Genomic DNA, 23,468 nt, shown 5'->3' with positions numbered 1-23,468 from the left:
AGTTAATGTTGGTCCCGTCTCAGCTGGAGAATAGTTTGTGTTAAGTTTATATAACCTGATACGTATTATAAATGTTTAAATAGATATTTAAAGTGATACAACGCCATGCTGATAAAGTAGATCAAGTTATACATTTGTTAAACCAAAAGATTAAAATGCTGATATGTCTCATGGAGAGATCATGTTCGAATGTAGACCTAAACAGGTACGCAGTGGGAACACTAAGGTAAGGATTGCATGGTAAGAACGTAAAGTTTCACAAAGGTGAAGTTTATCTCCTCAATTCAGGGCTTCGTTTGTGGCTTATTGAGACAGCACTTCTTACGGTGAGCACATGAATTTATTCAGAGGTGAAATTGCACAAAACAACCTATACATACATATATATATATATATATATATGTATATATGTAAGCTCTGAAATTCTGTACCTCCTGTCAGAGTGGGAAATAACTCACTCTCCAGACTTTGCTGGGCAGTAGGTGCTACCTCATGTGACAACCATTCTGTATGCCTGTAAGTTACTGGTCTGGGTGAAAAACGTCCTTACCAGCAAGGCCCCATGGTTGTCATTTTCCTGACTGAAGCTGTGGCCTTGCCAGAGGCTAGGGCTGAGTGTCTGTTTAGCAAAGGCAAGGAATGGAGGTGAATCTGGTTATTTCAAAAGTGTTTTTATTTTTTTTCACAGGCTCGACTGAACTGTAAGCACTGTGGAAAGCCAGTAATAGATGTACGGATTGGCATGCAGTATTTCTCTGAATACAGCAACGTCCAGCAGTGTCCTCACTGTGGAAATCTAGACTACCACTTCGTGAAGCCATTTTCTTCATTTAAAGTTTTGGAGGCTTATTGACGAAAGCTTTGCTTTAGTAATAGCTATTTTATGGGTATTTCAACTTTATTACATATCTTTTTATAGGATTCATTCTGTGATGAAATTACTTTCTTTTCTAACGAAAGAGCAGCTTCTTTGTCTGTATACATATGAATATGTATATATACATGTTGTTAAACCAGAATCCTCCTGACGAGATCTCTGAAGGTTGGAGGCAAGCCAATTTAATGGCCTTTGAATATATCCCAAGTGTGGGGTAAAGTTCAGCTAAAATGATTTGGCTTTATTTTTCGTATTATTGTAATACAGTTTATAAGAAGGACATGGGGAGACATATATGGGACAGAGAAATACGTCCAGTTGGAAAGTGGGTGTAACTGTGTAGGCTTGTTGTCCCTCTAGCTTGGTGGAAATGGGGAATCCTTGGAAGGAAATCATCCTGTAGTTGTTGAAATCATCGAGTCCCAGTGGGCACAGGAGCTTGCCCCAGACTGTCATCTTAGTGGGCTTTCTTTCAGGTTTCCCAAGATGGGATAAACAAAGATAGTGTGACAAGTGAATGTAAATCTATGCCAGAAAAGGCAACCTTGAGTTATTTTTTGGCATAGCGTCTTCCTGCCGTATATGTTTGATGTGTGTTTCTCTGACGGATTGTACGGCAATCGTACTGCTTCCACCAGTGTTGTAATGTTAGCGGTCAGGTCATTTGTTTATACCAAAACAAGCTGGAGATCTTAAAATGCTTTATTTAAAGGTATTTCTTCACAGATATTTTAGGACCTTGTGATAAATGGAAGGAACAGGCTGAACTGAACGGGGATGTTTGTGTGTGTCTGCTGGGACTGAGGCTTTGCTGCCTACTGCAGACTGGTGTGACTGGCTTGGAAAGAGGACCATGAAGTGGGGTCTGGGCCATCAGACCAGTAAGATCTGAGAGGTACTTAGTATGACATATGGCATCAGTTTTTAAGTCAATTAATTGCTGCACCTTTGTCTTTCAAAATTATGTAAGTCCAGGATCTAAAAACCTTGGAGACTTTTTAAGAAAGCAAACTTAGTGTATTTACTTTCTACATGCCTCTGTGCTGTATATAGTAGTCAATGCGTTAGGCAGTGAATTTGTGTCATAGGGGTTGGCCCTGTAGAATCTGCAATTTTTGTTTCTTGCTCCCAACTTTTCCCTTACATAAATAAAAGTTTTAAAATAGGTTGTTAATCTTTTACTTGGCTTCTAAAGCCAGCTGAGATTTTTGTATTTTTTTTTTGTTGTTTATGGAGTGATTGGTCACTCAAGGTATGGGTTTTGTTTCTTTTCATGAGATGGGATTATTTTTTGTTTCTTCTGAAGTTTCTTGGTTTTCCCAAATTAGAATCTCAAAGAGTGTATCCGTTGAAATCATGATCTTAAAAATGTCCCTGATAATCTGCACACCCTGGGAAGGAAAACAGAAAAGTCAGAAGCTAAGAAAGTGTTGGGTATACTGGACAGAGTTACACTTTCTGCTAAGTTAAGAAATTAACATGCACATAAAATTCAAACTGAATATCCATGTTTCTCTGTGCGTAAAAAATGCCAAGTTCACAGTTTTATTTCCTGGCTGTCTTCACTGCAAAATTAGCTCCTTTAAGCGTTAGCCACTCTTCAAGTAATACTCTGCATAGAGGGCTTATGTTGGCACACATCACTTACTGCTAACTTGAGTGGTAATGTCCTTAGAAGCTAGCCAAGTCAAGTTAATGATTTTCACATCCGGATAGGACCGGACTGTCTCGTAACGGTTATGTTGGTGGTCCACCACCGCTGGTCTGAACAGCAACATTAACAGGCTGTGATAGTCTACATCACTGGCTCCCCCCTTGCTCTGTCTTCTCTTCTGTCTGTGTGTTTGTGTCTGGAGCACATTCTTGGGGTTATGTGTAGTTGTTCCTTGGGGGTCTATTTGTGACAGTTTGGGGAAAACTGCTTCCTTTTTAAGACAAATTGTGGGAAGAACTTTGGGGCACTTCTAACACTGTTCTGGTGTGGCTATCACAAACCAAGTTATGCCCACTCCAGTTACAGTGGCACCAGCACTGTAACCATTGGCCATAGAAACAGGATCTGGCCCAGGTGTACGTGGGCTGGAAGAAGTTAGCTAGCAGATGGATAACCTGGTTAGCTGTGCAGTGTAGATTTCCCTTATGGAGAGCAATCAAGTTATAATTCAAATTAATTCATTGGGGAGGATGAGCCCTTCACCTTCAGTGGTATATTTCCACAAGCTGTTGGAGTTAGGGTAGTTTGGAGCTGCATTGTCTGGCAATACCATGGGTACCAGATCACATACATAAATACTGGACTCTTGTAGCAGTCTGAAATCACACAGCAAAGACAAAGCTCCTGTCATGATAAAAAATAAAGAATACATATAGTATTTGATCTTGAGTGCTAGTCACTCACGCCTTGAGCCTAAGGCCCCACATGCACTGAAAGGGTAACAAAATAGTAGCATTCTGTACCCATTTTTTTCACACATTTGGTGAGGGGAGGTGTCACTGCAATGCACATGGTAGGGCAGAAATGGGATGTGGAGTTCTTCTAAGTACTTGTTCACTTACTTTCCTTAAAGTAGCTTAATTTATAATTCTTTATCTTCTTAGATGCCTCTCAAGATATGTATGTATGACAATCGAGAATGAGTAGAAGTGGAGAAAAGCAATTTGACCACTTCTTAAAAACACAAACATGTTAAAGGTTATACAATATATTCAAGTCAAAATTAAGAATGCAGCAGACCGAGAAAGTGGGGAGGGGAAAGCATGTTTAAAGTCTTAATAGCAACAAGAAGTTGTTTACAAATCTATCCCAGGCAACAATTTAGTTCTCAATCACCTTTTCCTTTTAATTCTGATTTTAAGTGAGTCTTAGCTACCACTTGAGGAAATACCTTTTTTCTTGCAAAGCACATCTCTCAACTGCAGGCTAGCAGCACATGTAGTACTGTAAAATGATTCTCAATGGAAACCAGCTGAGCTATAGAAAGATTCCTCTGAACTTTTCCTCTAAAGTAAATTGTCCCTAATTTGTAGGGAATACTTTCTCTGCTTCTTGCTGATGCTGAAAACTGGTCTTGTGTTACTGCACAATGCAAGTAAGATTTATTTTTTTTAATAAGATGCATCAGACTCCAGTCAAGCAGACAGGCCCACCCTTTGGCCATGAGAGTTTTGGCTAGGCGTTGCATAAGTACGAAGTCAGAGTGAACTTTGGGACTTAATGGCTGCTTAAGAGGTTGAACTAGACAACAGTTGGTTTGATATCTGTCATGACAAGCATTGGTAGTAGTCATTGAGCTTTTAAATGTGTCAAAAGGGAAATGATTTGTCAATGTAGGGAGCTGCTTGCTTTGCTTGTTGGCTAAAGTTTACTCTTCACTACCTTTCATTTTTCTGATGCTGTGTGTTCTTTTTAGTCTGGCCTGTGGTCGGATTAAACTGTGCCTGAAGTATGTTTTGTAAACGAGAATACAGTCCTCTGGATTTGGAGGTTCATTCTACTCTTAAATGCACGATACTCCTTGTGATAGTAATAGGAGTTGCATGTGCAAATGCTTTTCTTTCCAGTAGTTAATGATGTTTTCCATAGGAGAGGCTTGCATTTAGATAGACTTAATATTTTGGATGTGTAAATGAATTCATCCATTGATAGGACGTTTAAAAGTAAGTTTTGATAACCATAACTAACACAGTAGACATCTTTTACATGCTGATACATAATTTGACATCTACCAACGTGAGCAGGCTGAAACTCATGTTCTGTCTAATGCTGCAGAAACATTAAAATTACAGTGCTCTATAGTCCATTGACTATTCCAGTCTATTTGCATTCATGTGTCCAGTAGTGAGCAGTGTATTCATAATGAATTTAGTTGGGAAAATAGGGAATATTCCTACGAGGGAGGCATCTAACACAATTTCTTTTTTTTTTCTTTTCTTTTTTTTCCCCCCCATGTACTCTTCATTTTGCTGTACCAGGTAACTGAGAACAAACATGCTGTTGTAAGGCCACCGGTGAGAAAACCCCTCAAAAATATACTTGTCCGTAAAGGTTTCTTGTTGAGACATTTTTGGATTGCACTTTTGCAAATGGAAGAATATGTACATAGAAAATGAATGTTGATGAAATTAAAATAATTGGTTATGATATCATTTGCGTGTGTTGTTAGAGAATATTTTGTTGTGACTTCTCTGTATTAAAAAAAGTAATAAATACCAGACACCTAATAGTGTGGGTTTTTCTTTCCCCGCTCTTCTGTCAACTGGCTTCTCACACCTACTGTTTTTTGAGAGACTTAATCTGTTCACCTTAAATTTAAAAGCTAAACAGTTCTTGGGTGTCATTTAACAAGAAGCTTAGATGCAGTCATTTTGAAGACTGCTGCACCAAATGGGAGTGCGACGAGTCCCTTTGCACAACAGAAGTACTGTTTGGCGTGTTGACATTTGAAATGCCCTTCCTGCAACCTAGTGTGATCCGTGGGAGTTGTTTCAGGAGTGCTTGTGTGCTGCCAGGAGGGATGAACAGGGAACAGAGTGCTGAATCCTTTGCTTTTTGTTGCATCTGTTAATGGGAATGTGCCCTCTGGTGCCGGAGAAACCTCAGAAGGGATTCTGTGGATGGCAGTGCAGCACAGTAGTCCTAGGCAGAAGGGCTTCCCGTGTTCTGACTGAACACTTCATCTCATGTCTAAGGTTCTCGGCAGTCTGACTAATCATCTAATCTAGCAACCCTTTCTCCATATGCTTACAGCAAGATTTTTCAGCCTTTGCATATTACCACAGAATTCAGGAAGGATATAAGTGATGGAAGCAATCCAAACTTACAAAAGGTAAAGCAAATACTGCTACGGGTGAAGGAGGGCCACAGCTCAAAAGAGATGAGGTGTGATTAGGAGGTTGGAAACACTCTCTGAAGAGCTGGCTGTAGCTGTTCAGATTTAATTTTGGAAGCAAATGCTGTGACTGACTTGAATAACATTCAAGTTGAATAACTGCGTGTTGTGTTAATTGTAGAAAGCACTTTGGATACCTGCCTCTTCACATACGAAGATCTATTTATGAGGTGGAAATGTAAATAAGCCACAGACAGGTAATTGCAAGTACATGCAGTGATTCCATATTGGTATTTTGCTAAAGGGATCTTAGGTAATGGTTTAAGCCTTCAGCCTGAGTGGGAAAACAAAATGGGAAGTAATGCGAAAGGGAGACTGTTCTTCCCCTGGCTTAATTACTGCAGTCTCTGCCACTTTTTGGGAGGCATATGGTATTGAGCTTTAAATTGCAGAACTTCGGGTTTGATCTGGAATGGTAATTACTGTGTTGCTAAAAGAAACTGAATAGCATTGGGAGAATGTGGAGGAAAGAAAAAGTCAAAGAAAAAAAAAAAAAGCCCTTTTCAAGCTGTTACATGATATAGTATGTAGTTAAATAGGGGTGGCACTGGCAAATTGGGTTAAAAGCAAGCCTGGGCTCATGTTCTGGCTGGAGGCATCCGTAATTGTATCAGAGGAGGAGAACAAACTATTCAGGCTGCATATGTGTGTGGGTGTGTGTACCTAAAAATAAATGTCCAGGTTTCACACAGCTATATTCACATTTGATTTCTATCCTGACGGTATTCTGTGAAACAACTTCTGTTCATTCTGATGCTAGTAAAACCTGGCCATATAAAACAAAACCTGGTCTCCTGTTAAGGCTGCAGCTGCTGTGTTGTGTCACTGACTTGATACATTAGTATTTTTTGGCGTTAAATGCATGTATTAGTCACTCTGTTTGCTGCATATTTTCTTTTCATTCAGTGATGTCCAACCAACATCAATGGGATACGCAGAGAAATTATGGCTGCTGGTATAGCTCATTAACCCAGAGACAGCCTGATGCTGTGCTCATGTGAGCAAAGCTTCTGGGTCTAAACTAGCTGTGGTGGCATTCAGGAGCAGCTCTTAAGCTATGGTTCAAGAAGAAATTTGTTCCTGCCTCCTATGAACAGAAAGGTTTAGTTTTTCTAATGGACCTGCCTGGAGTGCTATACATTGAAGAGTTTACATCTGGGTCCGTTATATAACATAACCCTGAAGCTACTCCCTTTTGTTAAACATGCATTGCACTTGTTTTCTTGTGAGAAAAACACGTGTGCAGATCACATCCATCTTACTGCTTTCTGTGTCCCATTTTCCTGGCTACATACTCATTTAACAAGCATTTGAAGGAGGGGGAAAAAAAAAAGCTCCAGCAGGATCTTTTCAAAATAAAAATCTCCCTGGTTATCCAGATAGAGTTACAGAATAACAAATCAATGCTGCCCTTTGTGTAATGCCTGCATGACTCTTACTAATACAAGAGTCATGACTGTGGAATGGAGTCTTTGGAGATGGAAGGTAATCCGGCCGTAAAATTGAGGAGACTTAAATAATAATGATATAGAATTGCCAAATGCGTCCATCTTTTTTTTTTTTTTTTTTTTTTTTTTTTTTTTTTCATTTTCAGTGCCTAAGGTTTTAAATGAGTTTGGCTCCAAACTAAGTATTACCTTGTTTGGAATGTGAAGAATAGTAGGCTCGGTTTAATTGCCTGAGACTTGTAAGAAACATCCCTGCTAGCCGATTACTTGTATTATGTTCACAAACGTCTGAATCCCTGCATGACAATCTGATCCTTTGGTATTCGTATGTTTTGGAAGCATAATTCTATTAATAATGCTGTTAGCACAAGACACATAGTAGCTGAGGATATTCTGCGGCTCTGAGCTGAGCTCTTCCTTTTCTGTGTCTCCTACAAAACCTGCAGGCAGACAGCACCTCTGAGACCTGAGACAATAGGAAGATCAAGAAGCTGAATCAGAATCAAGGATCAACATTTTAATAACAAGGGAATTTTTTTTTTTCCTTAAAGCTTTGTTTAAATGATTGCTATGGTTACAGGCCCGGTAACCAGGATACTCTAGTTACACAAATAGTAATTGAGTTTAGCCTGCTTTTAATCTCAGTTTTCTGCCAAAGAATATATTGAACCGTGTGGGAGTCTTTCCTCATCATCGGGCAGCCTTTCCATTCAGCGCAGCCCGTGCTAGGCTGGCTGGCGGCGGAACAGGAGCAGGCCGAAGACCTTGGCGCGTGGTAATGAAGGACATCAGCAGCTAATGGGCAGTAGCAACACATTGCCTGAGCTGTAACTCACTGCTGAAGTCAGTGTGGCAGCCAGTTCTGTTGAGAGTGCAAGTCAAGCGTTGTTCCTAATGTTTCTGTAAGCAGTCCTCACTTAAAATGTGGTAGTGTTTGTTGAATTTAACTTCCCCATCAGTACCTCTGGGTGCATCTGGAAGGGTCCCTGTTCCCCTTCTGCTCCTCTTTCCTCGCACCTGGCCTGGCTTAGGGCCAGCTGTGGTAGGGCCAAGGCAATGGTTACAGCTGGGAAGAAGGGCCTGGCTCCTTCCAGACCCACTGCGCTGGCTCTGCACCTCCAAGGCGCTGAAGCAGGCGCAGGAGAGAGCCAGGGTGGGTGTGAATTATTCTGCCTCTGTGTTCTCCCTCCCTCACCTGTAATGTGCTTGTGACATGCTTCCGAGGACTTTTTATCTTAAAGTTTACGTGGAAAATGAAAGGGAAAAAAAAAAGAACATTTAACTGCCTTCCTGCCACATGTTGACAACGTAATACCTGTTGCCCATGGGAATGAAAAGCATTGTGAGCTTGCTCAAGTTCCCCACATCACAAAGCCTTCTGGTGAGGTTTCTTCCGTAGTCATGTGCTGGAAGAGGATCAGTGGGGATGCACTCCTGTGTCTGTGGTTTGACTGCTTCAGCTGAGGTGCCTGGAGGCTGAGCAGCTACATGGTAGGTGCAACAGGAGCCCAAGCCACCTTTCTACCTGTGGAGGTCTTTATAGATGTAGTTTTGCTCATTTGTGGCTAAAACAAATAAAAAAGGTGTAGTCTGCAGCAGAGCCAGGAAGCTAAGCCAGGATTTTGGCAAAGTAGCTGCCCTCTCTCTTCTCAAGTCTGTGGAGACGGTGGTGTGCCTGTTTAAGGCAGAAGAGAGTTTCTGCTAGTGCTTCAGTTTGTTAACTGCTGGACATCAGAAATTCACAGTACTAACATTGCAGAGAGTAAGTGATGTATAAATTGGGAGATTTCTTATTAACGTAGAATTCTTAATAAGAATCATAATGCTGTTACTAATGAGGAATTACACTTGTAAATCCCTTTCATGGGAAAAAAAGTCTCAGAAGTCTGATTCACAGGGCAAGGTGAGGACGTTTGGCTGAAGGCATGCAGACCAAAAGAGGTGATGGGAGAAATGACATTCCAGTTCCCCTTCTGGGCAGTGTACAACAGAGCATGGTGAGAGGGAATGCAACAGATGGGGAAAAAAAGGTGGAATTAGCGTTTTGGTGAAGACTGGGAGATGTTCAAACAAGGCATTTGTTGCCTAGATTAATTTACCTGCAATGAAAAATTTAGCTTTGGAGAAACCCTTTTCAAATCCAAGAGGCTTGCTTTGATCTCTTCTTGCTGTCATTACCATCATTAGAGCTGGCATGGGTTAACACTGTAGTATTTGGCAGAGGCCATTGAAGAGTGCCTTGAGAAGGGAGGAGAGCCTCTGGGTTTCACTCTGATTTTGCATAGGAAGGTGGCTGCTTTCTGTCTCTCTCCTCCTCTGGGATGGCAGTGTTGTCAAAGCCTTGCTGGAAGTTTGTTATTTGTGTGGATTTTGGCACGCTCTGAGTCTGACCTTCTCTGATGAAAATGTACTGGCAAGAGAGGAGTGTTGCATAGCCCAGCCCTTCTCTGCTCCTGGGCTGAAAGCTCTGCCATTCACCACACAGGGGCCAAGTCTGTGCAAACACACACCTATCCTTAAAGCAGCTGGACTCTCCTCTTTTCCTCCTGCACTCAGATGCTTGCTAGTGGAAACATAGCTCTGGGAGCCAAGCCAGAGAGACTGGGCCAAACTCTGAAGTGGATGTGTATAATCTCCAGGAAAAAAAAAAAAAAGGTATAACTGTAAACTCTCATTTTCTTCTGATTGCTTTGAAAAAGGTCAGGGCACAACAAACAAGCATGTAAGAACTTGAACTGGTTTAGCTGCATCAGTTTGAAAATGGATGGGCATGAACAAGACCCAGAAACTCCTGTGTTGCACTTCTGAAAACCTGTGGTGTCAAAGGGAGCCTGACTTTCTTCCCTAGCCCCATAACCCCCTCCGACTGCCATAGCTGAACACTGCACTGGCACAGTGGAAGGTACCTTGCCAGGTTTTGACTCCTGGGGTCAGTAGTGCAAGGGCACAATGCATATGAACTTACTCATAGTGTCTTAACATTTCTCCTGGCTTTTGGGACCAAGTAGCAGACACCTCACAAGTCTTACTAGCTAAATATTAATTAATTGTCACTTGCTAATCATCGTCTGTGAATGAGACTTTTAGCTAAGTTATTTCAGCAAAAATTTAAAACGAAAATGTATCCAATGGTCATCATATGCTTACTGTTTAGACTCTGCTGGCTGGAGTAGCCCTGGGAGATGTACAGCCTGGCATGCTTTCTAGAATGGCTTCTCTGTGATAGGCAGGTATAACGAGACTGGCTTTTGTCTTTATGGGACTGACTTAAGCTTCTTAACCTCCGAGGTTTATAAAAGGCTTTTGCTTGCTTTATCTAGTTGAATGTAACGTGTATGTGTAGGCTTTCCTCAAGTTCTCAGTGATGCTACAGTTTGCTTTGTATTAATCTTTGTGACATTTTGCATGGCAAGTAAGAACAGAACATGTGGGAAGTTCATACACCTGTGTAAATACTGTTAACAGTTACTACTCTGCTGAGGATTTGGGATGTTTTGTCAAAGCCTCAGGAGAACTTCATGAAGTGTAGGAACCTGAGCTGGTGGGAGGTGGAATCCAAGTAACGGATGCTGTGCCACATGTCCTTTTGGAGCTGCAGGTGCAGGGGGTGAGGAGTTTGCGTTCCTGGTAGATCTGGATAAACACATCCACTTGCCAAAGGTTGCTCCTCTAATCTGCCAGCACAGCTGCCCCATAAGTCATCCCACCAAGCAAAGCCAGGTGAAGATGATCTGATTTGCTTCAGCATTTTCATACTAAATCTAAAGCCACCTGACACAATTTTACCAAGCTGGGTTAGGAAATGATCATGTGAGCTGTTACAATAGCAAAATCAGGGGTTAGGAAGGGGAGGTGACCTCTAGAGGTCCCTATCAACATGAAGTATTCTATTATTGTAGATTTTTTATGGCTCTTTATGTTGGATGAAAGCAATTAATCTTACTGAGAAGTAAATGTTGATAAGCAAACTTGCACTCCAAATAACTAGCGACCAGGTGTGTTGTCCCAGTTTTACATGCAGGAAGCTGAGGCAGAAAGATCATTTGGCTGAGACAGGGAGGCCCTAAGAGCAGGGATTTTGTATATAATACAAAGATTGCAGGGGTTCCAGGTATGCAGCCTGGAATGTCTCTGTGCCTGCCATCTGCCAGCGCTGATGAGGCTGTGTAGGGTGCCACCAGGATCCCAGGGCATCCCTAAGTGGAGCAACAATGCTACAGCTTCTGCTACTGCTGCTGCCCAGGAGGTTGCAGTGTACCCCTGCAGCTGAGGTGTTACAAGGCTGGAGGCACATGTTACAGCTCTGCAGGTCTATATGCTTTATAGCTGTGACAGAACATGCTACATGAATTACATGTGGTGTGTTACATTAATATATAGTTAAGATGTTAGTATACGTTAATTCACTGGTAGCTGCAGATGGAAGCTATGTTCCATCAAGAATCTAAACTAGCATGTGTTTAATATAGATGTAAAGATAGATAATGGCAGACAAAATAAACCAAAAATGTCGAGGGCCTGAGTGGGTAAATGAGAGCCGCTGTTGTGCTCACACAAAGTAAATAGGGTCCTACTTTAGAAGGAGAAGTTCAGTCTCCCTTCTGGTGAAGCCAACTGTTTGTAAGTTGAGGTTATTTTGATCTGTATTTTAAAGTGATGTGGGTGTATTGAATGATACTGAAAACAATAGGTGAAGAGGAATGGGTTGACCTAGGCACTTGGAGAGAAGTGCCGCTGACTAAGACATCTTTGTGGTGGCAGGTACCTCTCTTCCTGACCCTACATCATGCAGCTATTTCTGTCAGCAAGACTGCTGTACAGGCTTTAGCTGTATGGAATAGCACCAATCAAGTGTGGTTTGGTGCAAGAGTCTGGCAGTCTAGCAATGGTCTAGCAGCTCAAATTTAAAACCAACATGGTCTCCAGTTGAGGTCATTCATCTGTGACCCTGATTTCAGGAGGTAACACACAAAAAAGGTTGCTTCTAAGACAAATACCATTGACCACACCATTTTTTTTCCCTTTCCTGGGAACAAATGCCTCATCTTCTTTCCATTACATTCAGTCTCTGATGTAATAAAAAGACAAGTCTTTGGTGTTCTGTGGTCTATAGACATCGATTTAATGACATTTAGCAGTATGATAAGCAAAGAAAGAAAGAAACTCAGCCCAGGGTGTCTGCATCAAAGCATGATAGTTTTTATTTCCTGTACCATCAAAAGATGCAAAGAACAGCCCCAAACTGTGTAGTTGCTCACTATCAAAGCAAAATGTATATTGCATTTTCCCTGTCTTTTGTATAGCATAAGATTCATTTTTAAAATACAAATTTCCCTCTTCAAATTCAGTTTTCAGTCTACAAGTAGTGGAGGTTTCTGCAAAACAATCAATGGAAATGCTAGTATTAACTCTGAGAACAGCACTATGCTCCAGAGTTGACATCCAAATAATGCACAGCTGCATACATTTGCCTCCACTTCTTTGATGGAAAGACTGATGAAGTTCAATTAGCAGTTACTTTGACCAGAATTTAGGTCATAGCTTCACGAGATATTTTCATTTAAAAGGAGAAAAAAAAAAAAAAAAAAAAAAAAAAGAACCTGCTATGATCTGAGTTAAAAAATAGCTCTTCTTGATATGTGGGGGGAATTTTTAACCCAGATTTTTTGGGTGACCTAGTTGGAGTGCAGCCACACATCAGCACACTGGGGAGGGCAGGGGGTGTAGTGCACAGGCAGGAGCAATGCCTTGAGTGGGGCAGGAAGCTGCAAGTCACATTACTGTTAATGCCAGTGTTTCATTCTTAGTTCTGGGGAACGGGGTGGAAACACCAGGGAAGAGATGGTAGCTGCATAACACGATGGCTAGTACAACTTGGCTTTCCCCTTGGAACTTACTTAGGGTTTTCCTTTGTAGAAGTGCTGTGACACTGGAGGTGTTCAGCTTTTAACATTTTTTTCTTTCTCCTTCCTCCTCCCACCAGAAACTGAACTACCTGGCAGTTTGTAGGCTGCCCTGGTTCACAATCTGGAAGTGATGTGCAATAAGAATGATCTGCTGGGGGAGCAATTCATGACCTTTCGTGACCTGTTGTTGATATGCAGGGTCACAAGAATGCTCAAAAGCCCTTGGCTCCTTTCAGCTTCTTTGCTGAGCGAGGCACTGGCACTCTAACCACATAGTAATCCAGTTTAGGGAGCTACATTAAGAATTTGTTTATTTATTTACAAAGTAATGCCATAACCTAGTGAGAGGAACAGGACTTCCCCCTTCATGGTGTCAGTGAGTTGTTGCATCTGTAAGCTCAAACCATCTCGTCAGACTTGACCTAGATCTGGTGTGAAATGAAATCTAAAACTAATCATATTTTGGTCTAATATTAACAAGGTATATCCAGCAAGCTTCAGTAAGCAGAATGGGTTTAGACTAGTCATTGGGTGGGAGAAGCGTGAGAAAGAATGAAGCGCTGCAGGAAGTGGTTATAGTGGTTCACGAAATTGTGCTCTGTCCTTGATCGTCTTTGAGGAAAGGATGTTAGCTGGAACACAGAAGCGCTTGATGTTTGGATGAGCTGCAAGGCTGAGGCCATGGCCACCTGTGGTCAATAAAGATTGCATCTTGGCACTTTTACTAAAATAGGTTCATTAAGTGTGACATGTTGGCCAAATTCTAATTGAGTAAATCCATTCTGACTCTCTCAGGGCCCCTGAAATATCAACTGGGTAAAATGTTCACTCACAGGAACAGAGAACTTGCTAATGGCTCAGTAATTCAGTAATTGGAGTATATTCTCATTTGATGTTAATATGTGTTGCTCAACTGGCTCCAAAGGAGCTGCTCTGACTTACACCTGCAAAGAGTTGGACCTTTGTTTTCTGCTGATAGCAGTGCCAGAATTATCAGAGCAAAATGAAAAAAAAAAAACCAAAAAAAAAAAAACAAAGGCAATTAGGGAATAAACTGATCATTGCAAATGTTTCTTTCTGATACCAGGCAGGTACTGGTTGGGTTCTGCTCTGAAGGTTTATATCTAATAAGAGCTTCTGCCCAACTCTATTTCTGCTGTGCACTGCTGCTGTATTACAGCCCAAAGCAGGTGGCTCTCCAGCCTGGAGTGAAGTCATTCCTCAATGCTTACAGCTTGAAAAGCATTTTAGGCTTCTCTGAGATGAAAGGCACTCCATGACATATTTTGGGAATCAATGTATGAAATGATTCATGCAAATAAGAGGGCTTTCTGAACACCTTTTTTTTTTTTTTTTTTTTTCTTCTTTCATAAGAAGGAATATTTTACTATTTCAGAACTTTTTTTTTCTTGTACTTACACTTGTTTTTTATTTTTTTTTCAGCAAATGTGAGATGTTTTCCTCATCTTTTCCTTTTCTCATGACTCATGGCTGCAAGGTATGACATTTTAGTCCAACTCCACAATCTTTTTTTATGCTGAGCATATCGTGTTTTTCTAAGGCTGTCCTTATTTCAAGCTGGATTGCAAGTGTTTCATCTGCATCTCAAAGCTGAATCCTAATAACTTTGTCAGAGACAGACTTGCAGTTAAGCCTCTTCCTGATTTATTTATCTTTTTAAGCATAAAAATATTTTCAATCAGATATACTAAGAAAGTAAGCTACTTTGCTGGTGTAGAATTGTACATGAATGGTGTGCTTCCTGGCATCTTTCTGGCCTTTCTCCCAGGGCCGGCTGGTGACATTTCTGGGTCTTCCTAGAGGTTTGACATAGCTGTTTTCTCCTCCTCCATCTTTGAAAGTGATGCACTAAGTCTTTTCTCAGTAGACAAGACAGCATTGCACAGTGAACTGTTAGTGCAAGCTGTTGAGGGCAAGAGGAGTGGCAAACACCTTTTCTCCATCTGCCCTCCATACTTCCTTGTCCAGCCTCCTCCATTCCCTCTGTTTGCCCCTTTGCTAAGCAGAGGTAATGGTTGAAGGTTAGTGTGAATGGCAATGCAGTGTTAATCCGTGGGCCCAGGAGAGAAACGAGTCCTGTTGTAATTCTCTAACAGAGCAAAAAGCCTAAGTGCCATACTGATGAGTGCAACGCTGCTCATTGCAAAGAGAGAGAGGTGGCATGAACATCATCTGTGCCTGGCTGCAGTCTGATTGACTGTGAATTTAAAGATGTTGTTAACAGTGAAGCTTATGAAAACATTGCCCCATATTATATTATATTATATATCCCTGTTCTGCGCTGCCTATATTGTTGCTGAAGTTCAGTCATCTGGATTATATATTTCCATGCCTGTGTCTACTTCTGTTCAGTTTTTGTTGGAAAAGTTAAGCTGTTTCTGAGACCACAGTTAAAAACTATTTTTCCTGAGCTGTAATGTTCCTTACTAATCTCTAGCCAACAAGATTTACCATTGCTGCGGTCTGCCACAGTGATCAGAAATTAGGTGAGAGGGCTGTGTTAGCATCATGGATGTGATTTTAGCTGTCGTCATGAAAATCCCCTCACATTTGGATAAATTATGGGTTGTTGAAAAATGTTGTTTTACATGTTCAGCAGTGGAGCTGTTAAATTTTTGAGGTGACAAAGGTCAGGCATGCAGAATAGAGAAATATTATGCTTCTTCATTTGCAGCTTTTGCAAATCAAAGGCCGTGGGTGGTTTGGAAGCACTGCAGCAATGGGTGGTTTTAGCAAGGATACAGAAGGATACAGCTACCATAACCCTTTCCTCCCCAAAAATCTGTGCTGGACGGTATGGGAAAAATTATGTGAAATAAAAGGAAGACTAAAAGAGGGAACCACAGCCCGCACCAGCATTGATGAGACTGGCAATGTCAGTAGGAGAATGATGATAGGAATGAACCATGGGGAAGTTACACGTGTCACTGCTACTTACTGCCTTCAAGTGACCACAGAAGGGTGCTGGGGTTTCTGTGTCTTGAGTCCAGAGGTAACCAAGGGATGTGCAGCAGAACTGCTGTACTGACTGCAATCCCAGAGGTTTTTCAAGATGACACTGCTACCATGCAGAGGCAGCTTTTGTATAGGGCACCAGTACAGGAAGAGAGCAAGAGGAGGCCGGCAGTCAGCATTGAAGAAGAATTTGAGAAAATGGATTCATGCACGGGAATCTGTGATGGTGATATTGGCTTAAACTTCAGTCTGATGCAACAGATAATGAACAGGTACATGGCCAGATTTTCTAGACTTTCCCTGCTGAGGAGGCTCCCTCCCACAGACCACAAGATTACAGACAAAACACCCCCCTGGTGTGACTGTAAATGCTCCGTCCAGCCTGGGGTCAGTCAGAATCTCCCCTGCAACTCTTTCTGCCATCTCTTGTGAACACGAGGCCAAGTTCTGAAAGCAGGGAGATGGCATCTCCTGTGCTTTCAGTGTTGTAAGTATTGAGTACGAAGAGGAAACTGCTGGGATAAAGTGCAGAAGCAACAGGTATGTGGGTAGAAAATCATGGAGTAATAAGAATTGCAGGTATGTGAGTACAATTTTAGATGCAAATATTAAAAAAGGCCCAAATGAAGAAGGAGGGATTGAGTGGGAGTGATTTTCCCAGAAGGTTGTGTAATTCTTCATGAGGGATGAAGCTGTAAGAATCGATCATGACTATGTAGGAAGGTTTTATCTGTAGGATCCTCACCTCCCTGCTTGCTGAAGTTGGAAGGTATGAGATAACTATTATATAATTAAAGACGTGGCTGTAATGATTAATGTAAAATGGAACCGAGTTAAAGTTATGAGGACATGTTGATCATTATTATTATGTAATTGAATATTTGACTGTATGAGAAAACTCCAACAATTAAAGGTATTCCAAGGGCCTACTTAAAGAAAAAGAAGTTGGTTACATGCTGGCTAATACCACAATGGCAACAGAATCAAACAAGACCAAGAAAGGAAAAAAAAAAGTCATTTAAATTGAATTAATTTTAAATGCCACCCTAAAACCAAACAAAACTTATAATTTAAACTAGATTTCTAAAAAATTAAGTTAATAGAAACTAAAGTAAATAAATCAAGTGAGTATAGTTTTCTGTTTTAGGATAAAGACTTGTTACAAGTTAATGTTTTCACAGGCACACAGGCTTTCATTTCAGAGGATGATTTGCTTAGGGCCTTGAAGCTGAATGTCTGGTGAGATTCCTCTTGCCTTTTTTAGACACCTAATAATCATCATTTTTAATTTAAGCTAGTTGTCTTAGGCTAGCCCTAGAATCATTGAAGAGAAATGGCACCTTCAGAGAGAAAGTCACTTTGCTCTGTCTTGGATGCCAGTCTTACTGTAAGATGACTTGTCCTTAAAAGATGCCTATTCATCTCAATTACTTATAAAAGGAGCTTAAGATAACTAAGACTTGAATAATCCACTTTCAGGTGATTAAAGACATGAAATAAATCCTGCCAGTCTTGGTATTGAACATAAGGCATCTACATTTTTAAACTGTAGCCCAAATAGCTACTTTGTAAGGCCATATCAAAACAACCTACAGTTGCAAATCATGGTCTGTATCCTTGAAGGGTTAGCTCTTGAAAAGGTTGGACTAGCAGTGCAGGCACATGTTGGCAGGAAGCAAAGATTCAAACCTTGCTTTTGGTGGTGTGCAGGAAGGACTCTGTGAATTGTCTCCCATGCTTTGCCAAAGTGGCATCTTTTCTCTTGGTTCAACTTTGGGATTTATCTCTAAACATGTGTTTGTTTGATTGTAACATTTCTCTTTCCAGCATACGGACATCCCATGTAATTGCCCTTTTCAGGTTCTTAAGCTGTTCAGATCAGGATCCAAAACATCTAGACTGAATTCGGAAGAAGGGGATGAGAAACAAGAAATGTGCCAGCAGGATTTTTTAACCTTTTTCTCTAAAGCCTTCTTACTCTTCTTGCTTGAGACTGTACAGCTGTCTTGGTACGTGCACTCTCTTACCTGATTCCTTCCTCACCCTTGTTCTAGATGCCAGAATCAGCATTTCTGGCTTGGCAGTTCTGACAAGGTGGCAAAACTGTTTGCTAATGGTGTGCTGGCAGGCAGATAGGAAGGGCTGGTTAGACGAGAGAGGGGATGGGAATGCAGCTGGTTTCCCGAAGGTAAGAGGGATTCCTGCTTTCATGGTACCTATTCTCTTATTTACTTGGACAGGGTGACAGGCCTTTCTCCTGGGTGCATCAGTACATGCAGCAGGGACAGAAGAAAGTTTCACTGAACATGTGGCTGTGAGGAAGATTCACTGTTCATGTGGCTGTGACCGGGAGGGATCACACTCTCCTGAAGCACGCCCACAGGGGGTTCTTCTGGAGTACCTCCTGGTACCTTCTTGTGTAGTTTGGTTCCCTTTTCTGCCCCTGGCCTAAGTTCCAGGATCTGCATGCTACTTCTGAACTTCCAAACTTGTTTGCTGGCTGGAAGAAGGCATGCACCCCTCTGTTGCAGCTGTGATCTCAAATGGTAAAACAAACCAGAAAACTAGTTTCTGTTGAATGCAGGAGAAGGGTTGTTATCCCTATCTTTGGAATTGCCATCAGTTCAGAAGTTGCTGTTGTTTTCAGACATTTTATGAAGAATATAGAAAATATATTTTTCCTTCCCCCATTGTTCTGTTGGTAACAAAACCTCTTTTTGAGCACTAATCAGAAAAAACAAATCCAGAGTAAGGCTAAGGGTTTGTGGTTGTAGAGTCCACATAGCACCGAGTGGTAGTTTACACTTACAAAAATTCCCCTTTTGTTTTTACACATCACCTTGGAGCTGGCTGACCACATCGATGGTTTCACTATTTTACTTTATAATCACAGATTTCTTTCCCCTCATTTATTGAGATCTCTACATTTCCAAGTAGGGCATCTTTTATGCAACATCAAACCGAACAGATACAATTAATTCTGAGACTTTAAATATATGTATGAGAATTGCAATGACTTTTCAAACATGAAACTTCAACAATTCAAAATTATTTTGCTGAATGAGATGACTCATTGTGCCTGAGAAAAAAGATACTGTAATTTTGTTGTATTTTCCTGTCATTAAGAAAATATTATGCTTCAAGCAGATGAAGGACAGCAAAATATGCAGACTCAATATTAAAGGATAGTGGTAGCAAAGAGAAGCACTTTACGTTCGCTCACAGGTATGTATGAGTGTGCTTTAGCATCTACTTTTTGTTTCTTTAGAAAGAAAAAAAGATACCAATCTTGGGGAACAAAGTAGAGCTGTGGTTTGTGAAAGGCAGGCCTGAACACATCAGTGTCTTCAATCTACCGCTTCCATGTCTGTATCCCCTGTTTGTTCTGCAGGCTGACCTTGGGCAGACTGCTCTGCTAGGTCTTCCATACGTTCTGCAGCTTTTGGTGGACTTGTTGTGGTTGCTGGCATATTCCCAAGGGGAGCAGGTATGTTTTGAGTGGGTGTTGGCATGCTTTCAGGGGTTGCTGGCGTGTTTTCAATGGGTTTTGCCTCATTCCCAGTGAGAACTGGCATGGTTTCGGGAGGTATTGGCACACTTTCTGTGGGTGCTGGCACCCTTTCTGGGAGTGTGGGCATGTTTTTGGTGGGCTTTGGCACATTCTTGGTGGGCGTTGTATTTTCAGTGGGTGCTGGCACATGCTCAGGAGGTGTTGATGTGCTTGTGCTGGGCTGCTCATGGAGATTCCCAGCCTCTGACCATGGGGTGAGATGAGAGGGGAGCTCTGGCTCTGAGATGTCATTACATGTTTGAGCATCATGAGGCTCTGGGTTGCTGCTGTTGCTTGGGAGGGACTCATCCACCTTGTGGGACACCCTGAAAGCCTCAGCCAGCTCCTTTAGCATGCTATCATCAGTGGCACGCAACTCAATGCTTGCCTGCTCAGAGGAGGAAGGGTTTGTATCAGCATCATCTTCTTCTTCTTCTAAGATGTCATTTCCATTCACCTCTTCAGGGAACTGTGCTTGTTTTATTTTTTTGTACAACTCATTCCTTTCTTCCTGCAGAGCTCGGCAAAGGTTCTCTAGTCTCTGGATTTTCAGCACAAAGCACTCATATTCCTTGGTCCTCATGGCTTTCTGTGGTCAAAGACATTAGACAAAGGCATGGGCTAAGTTTGTGTGCATGCAAATCATTGGTGGAATTGGCAATTAGAAAATAATTTGAGATCTAGGCAACCCTCACAGGACTCTTTGAGGTAGCTGGCTTTCACTAATTGCTCTACAATAACTATGATCTGAGGCTGCAAGAGGAAATCCACCCCTGTTAGTATATCAAAATTCTCCATACAGATTTAGATCAATTTCATCCCCAAATGTTTGAAGGAATACCCTTTGATAACCTGTACAAATGGAAGAACATACTATATGTTCATATAGATATGCACCCAAAAGCCTACCTGGGTTTCTGGTGGGGCTGGATGTGAATTTGGAAGGGGGGTGGGGAAAAGTTGTGTTACGTTTTTATTATATTTTTCTTCTGGGTGCTGTGAGAGTAGCCTGAAAAGGAGTATTTTCTTGCTTTTACACCCAGTGAGGAACCAAGAGATACAAAAAAATCCATAAAAATAAATATAGAAAAGAGCTTCAGGCTAACCAGCAAGACCTGGCCCAAGTTTAGTGTAAGTCTGGAGTGAAACTTCAGGCAGCTTCTTATCTTATTTGAATGAGTTCCAGCATGCTTACTAATTTCCTCTGCACCGCCTCTGTAAGAGCATGTTTCAAATTACAATGAGCCACAGTGCTTGCTTTTGGCTCTTAGAGTTTGTCTACACCAGAAGTTAACGAAAGGTGTGAATGTAAAGTTCATTAGGGCACGTTAATTCCCTGGGTGGATGCTCTTATGCAAAAAGAAAGTAGCATGAAGTGAACTAATGCCAATTTGCTTCTCTGTTACAGTGTTCACAGTTATGCATTTTTAGAGCACTTAAAATTCACAGTTACATAATTCAGTTTCTCATGGACATAATGCATATTTCTGCACAGTCTAAAAGTCTCAGCAGATGTGAATTTTGTCTTTCTCTTTAAAGTGATCTTATTATCAAGGTAGCTTGGAAAAACAACAACAACAACAACAAAAAAAAAAACAACTCTTAGAATCAAGAACAGTTTTAAATTGACTTTTGGCAGTTTCAGATCATTGCATTTCCCAGTTAAAGCATTATATGGTGGAAGGGGTGCATCATGAGAAGAAAAAGAACACTCACCTCTTCAATCATGTCCAGTAATGCTCTGTTACAGTTCTCAAACCTGGATTTCCATGTAGCAGTATCCTTTTCCAATTTCTTCATTTTCTTTGTCATCTATATAGAATCAGGAAGAAAAGCTAAATCTCAACAGGGATCCCACACTGCAAATGTAATTAGGGCAGCCCTTTGGCTGTACTCATAACTCTGCTCTCCAAAATATGCAGAAATGTCCTCATCCCAGATGAAATTATTGCAGTGAGAAATACCAAAATTTAAAAGGAGAGAGCCAAGTACAGAGCTCAGATATGAGCAGCTACTCACTTTCTCCATCTCCTGTTTGAAAGTGGCAAACACTTCATTGCTTTTGGTCAATGTTTTCTGAAATTCTTCAAACCTTTCAGAGTAGAGAGTGATCTACATCAATGGGAAAAATAAAAACACAGAGTGATTCCAGAGACACCAGAACAGTGCACTGAATGATGATACTTCGCTTTGTTAGATAATAAAAGGGGTATTGTTTTTTGCCATGTAAATGTTTGGAGACCACGAAGCACCAACAACATAAGTGAACTGAAACTCTGTATCTTTTTAAGGTGGCAAATTATTATGATGCCTCTGTTGCAGAAAGACAATCTGAGGAAGAATAGAAAGACACAGGCCAGTGATTTTAAAAAGACCTGGTAATTATGCATGCTGTATGTGAATTTTTGCAGCTGTGGTGCCTCTGTGCAGGTTGACCAGAAATGAAAACTTCCCTAGAAGTGGAGACTAGTGGAAACATTTCCCTAAGTAACTCCTTGGAGACTTCAGGAGGACAGCATTAAATCTGAATGGATTTTCATTCCCTTGCTTTCCTCACAAGTCCTATATGCAATTGTGGCTGAGATCTGCAGGAGAAGACTCCTAGGATGACGTACTGAATCAAAGACAATGTGATAACTGAGCCATCTCTGTGGGTGCACTGGACTATGGGCAGGGACTATCCTGAGCTGTTCTGACCACTAATGCTGTGCAGGACCAGGCAGTGGGGTTAGCTCCAGGTAAGAGTCAGAGCTGTGCCCGAGCTAACATTAAGCCCTGCTTATCCACCTGTTCACCCAGCATCTCGATTACCTGACAAACCAGGCTGGGAGCTATGTGCCAGCCTAGCTACACTGCTGCTGACATCTGAACAATCTAGGGGTGAGGCATCCCTGCATCATGTTGCAGCCACGGTTTCCCCTCTCTCCAGTCCCCATTTGCGGAACAAGTCATGGACAGCAGTGGCATCAGGCAGAGCTTGATGCTTCACTGGACAAGACCTCAGAAGGAAAGCATTTCTGCTCTCCTCCTGTGTTATCTGACATGGGGTCAGCCCTGCTGCTGAGTGAAGCCCACCTTGGCATCATGCCACCATGATCCTGCTCTGGGTGCTGCTGACCTGCATCCCAGCACCATGACACAGGAGAGCCAGGAGGGCACCCTGTCAGCTCTGCTTTGCAGCCTGTGTGTGTGCTCCAGCTGCAGGCAAGGCCAGCAAAGGTGGAGAAAATAATTTCCTGGCAACCTCTTCTGCCAGCTTCAATTCACTTCATAAAGCAGACCAGGAGAAAAAAAAAGAAAAAAAAAAGTTTTTTGTTTGCGATGTGCTAGCATTTAAGACTAGTAGGGGTCTGTATTTTGCTTATCAGTTTGCCTCTGGTAGCCATGTGAAAATTCATCTGTGGCTGCATTTTGTCAGTAAACCATACTTCCATGTTCTTCTATCTAAAATCTGTGGATGTTTTCGAATAATCTGTTCTGAAGATCTGAGACTATTTTTTCAAAGTACTCTCAAAGCTCCAAAACCATGCAGGATGCTATATAAAGTACATCTGTCGGCTTTTCTGAAAAGAAGACGACCAGTCCCAGCTCAAACACTTCATCCTGGTTCCCAGGCATGCCCAGCAATGCTGAGGTGATCAGACAGTTCGTCTGTCCAGCCTGACAACTCTCATTAGAGATGGTGAAACTGGCATGGCACACACTGCCTGGGACAGGGTGGACGCAGAGGAGACGGGGACTCCAAGCAGCCAGGGAGCTGCCACCCATGGGGAGCTGATGAAAAGATTAACTGGGAGCTTTATTTCCTGTGGTGCCAGCCAA

At 41.7% G+C, this 23,468-nt stretch overlaps 2 protein-coding genes across 6 annotated transcripts in view; one reads left to right on the top strand and one right to left on the bottom strand.

Annotated features, from left to right (window-relative positions):
- The window catches only part of HECA (hdc homolog, cell cycle regulator), a 57,937-nt gene that overhangs the window by 22,209 nt on the left and 12,260 nt on the right, over positions 1–23,468 (top strand). Inside the window, exons 4-5 of one of the 5 annotated variants that reach the window (XR_014317106.1) lie at positions 689–1,772; positions 4,850–5,091. Coding sequence is in view for 3 of the 5 variants with exons in the window: in XM_082755860.1 (XP_082611986.1) it covers positions 689–853 (165 nt within the window). In the remaining 2 variants the exon portion in view is untranslated. Of the gene's footprint in view, positions 1–688; positions 5,092–23,468 lie in introns of those variants that run through there. The other 4 variants (XM_082755860.1, XM_082755859.1, XR_014317105.1 and 1 more) reach the window with 4 other exon arrangements.
- Positions 12,390–23,468, bottom strand: part of TXLNB (taxilin beta) — a 41,300-nt gene continuing 30,221 nt past the window's right edge. The window contains exons 8-10 of the mRNA XM_082755857.1: positions 21,666–21,758; positions 21,363–21,458; positions 12,390–20,235 (exon numbers count right to left, since the gene is read on the bottom strand). Of these exons, the coding sequence (XP_082611983.1) occupies positions 19,444–20,235; positions 21,363–21,458; positions 21,666–21,758 (981 nt within the window). The 3' untranslated portion in view covers positions 12,390–19,443. The remainder of the gene's footprint in view (positions 20,236–21,362; positions 21,459–21,665; positions 21,759–23,468) is intronic.

This window comes from Aythya marila (assembly GCF_965140915.1).
Source record: "Aythya marila genome assembly, chromosome: 3".
NCBI classification, from domain to species: domain Eukaryota; kingdom Metazoa; phylum Chordata; class Aves; order Anseriformes; family Anatidae; genus Aythya; species Aythya marila.
Note: the sequence above shows the minus strand (reverse complement) of the source record. Positions and strands in the feature narration are given on the sequence as shown.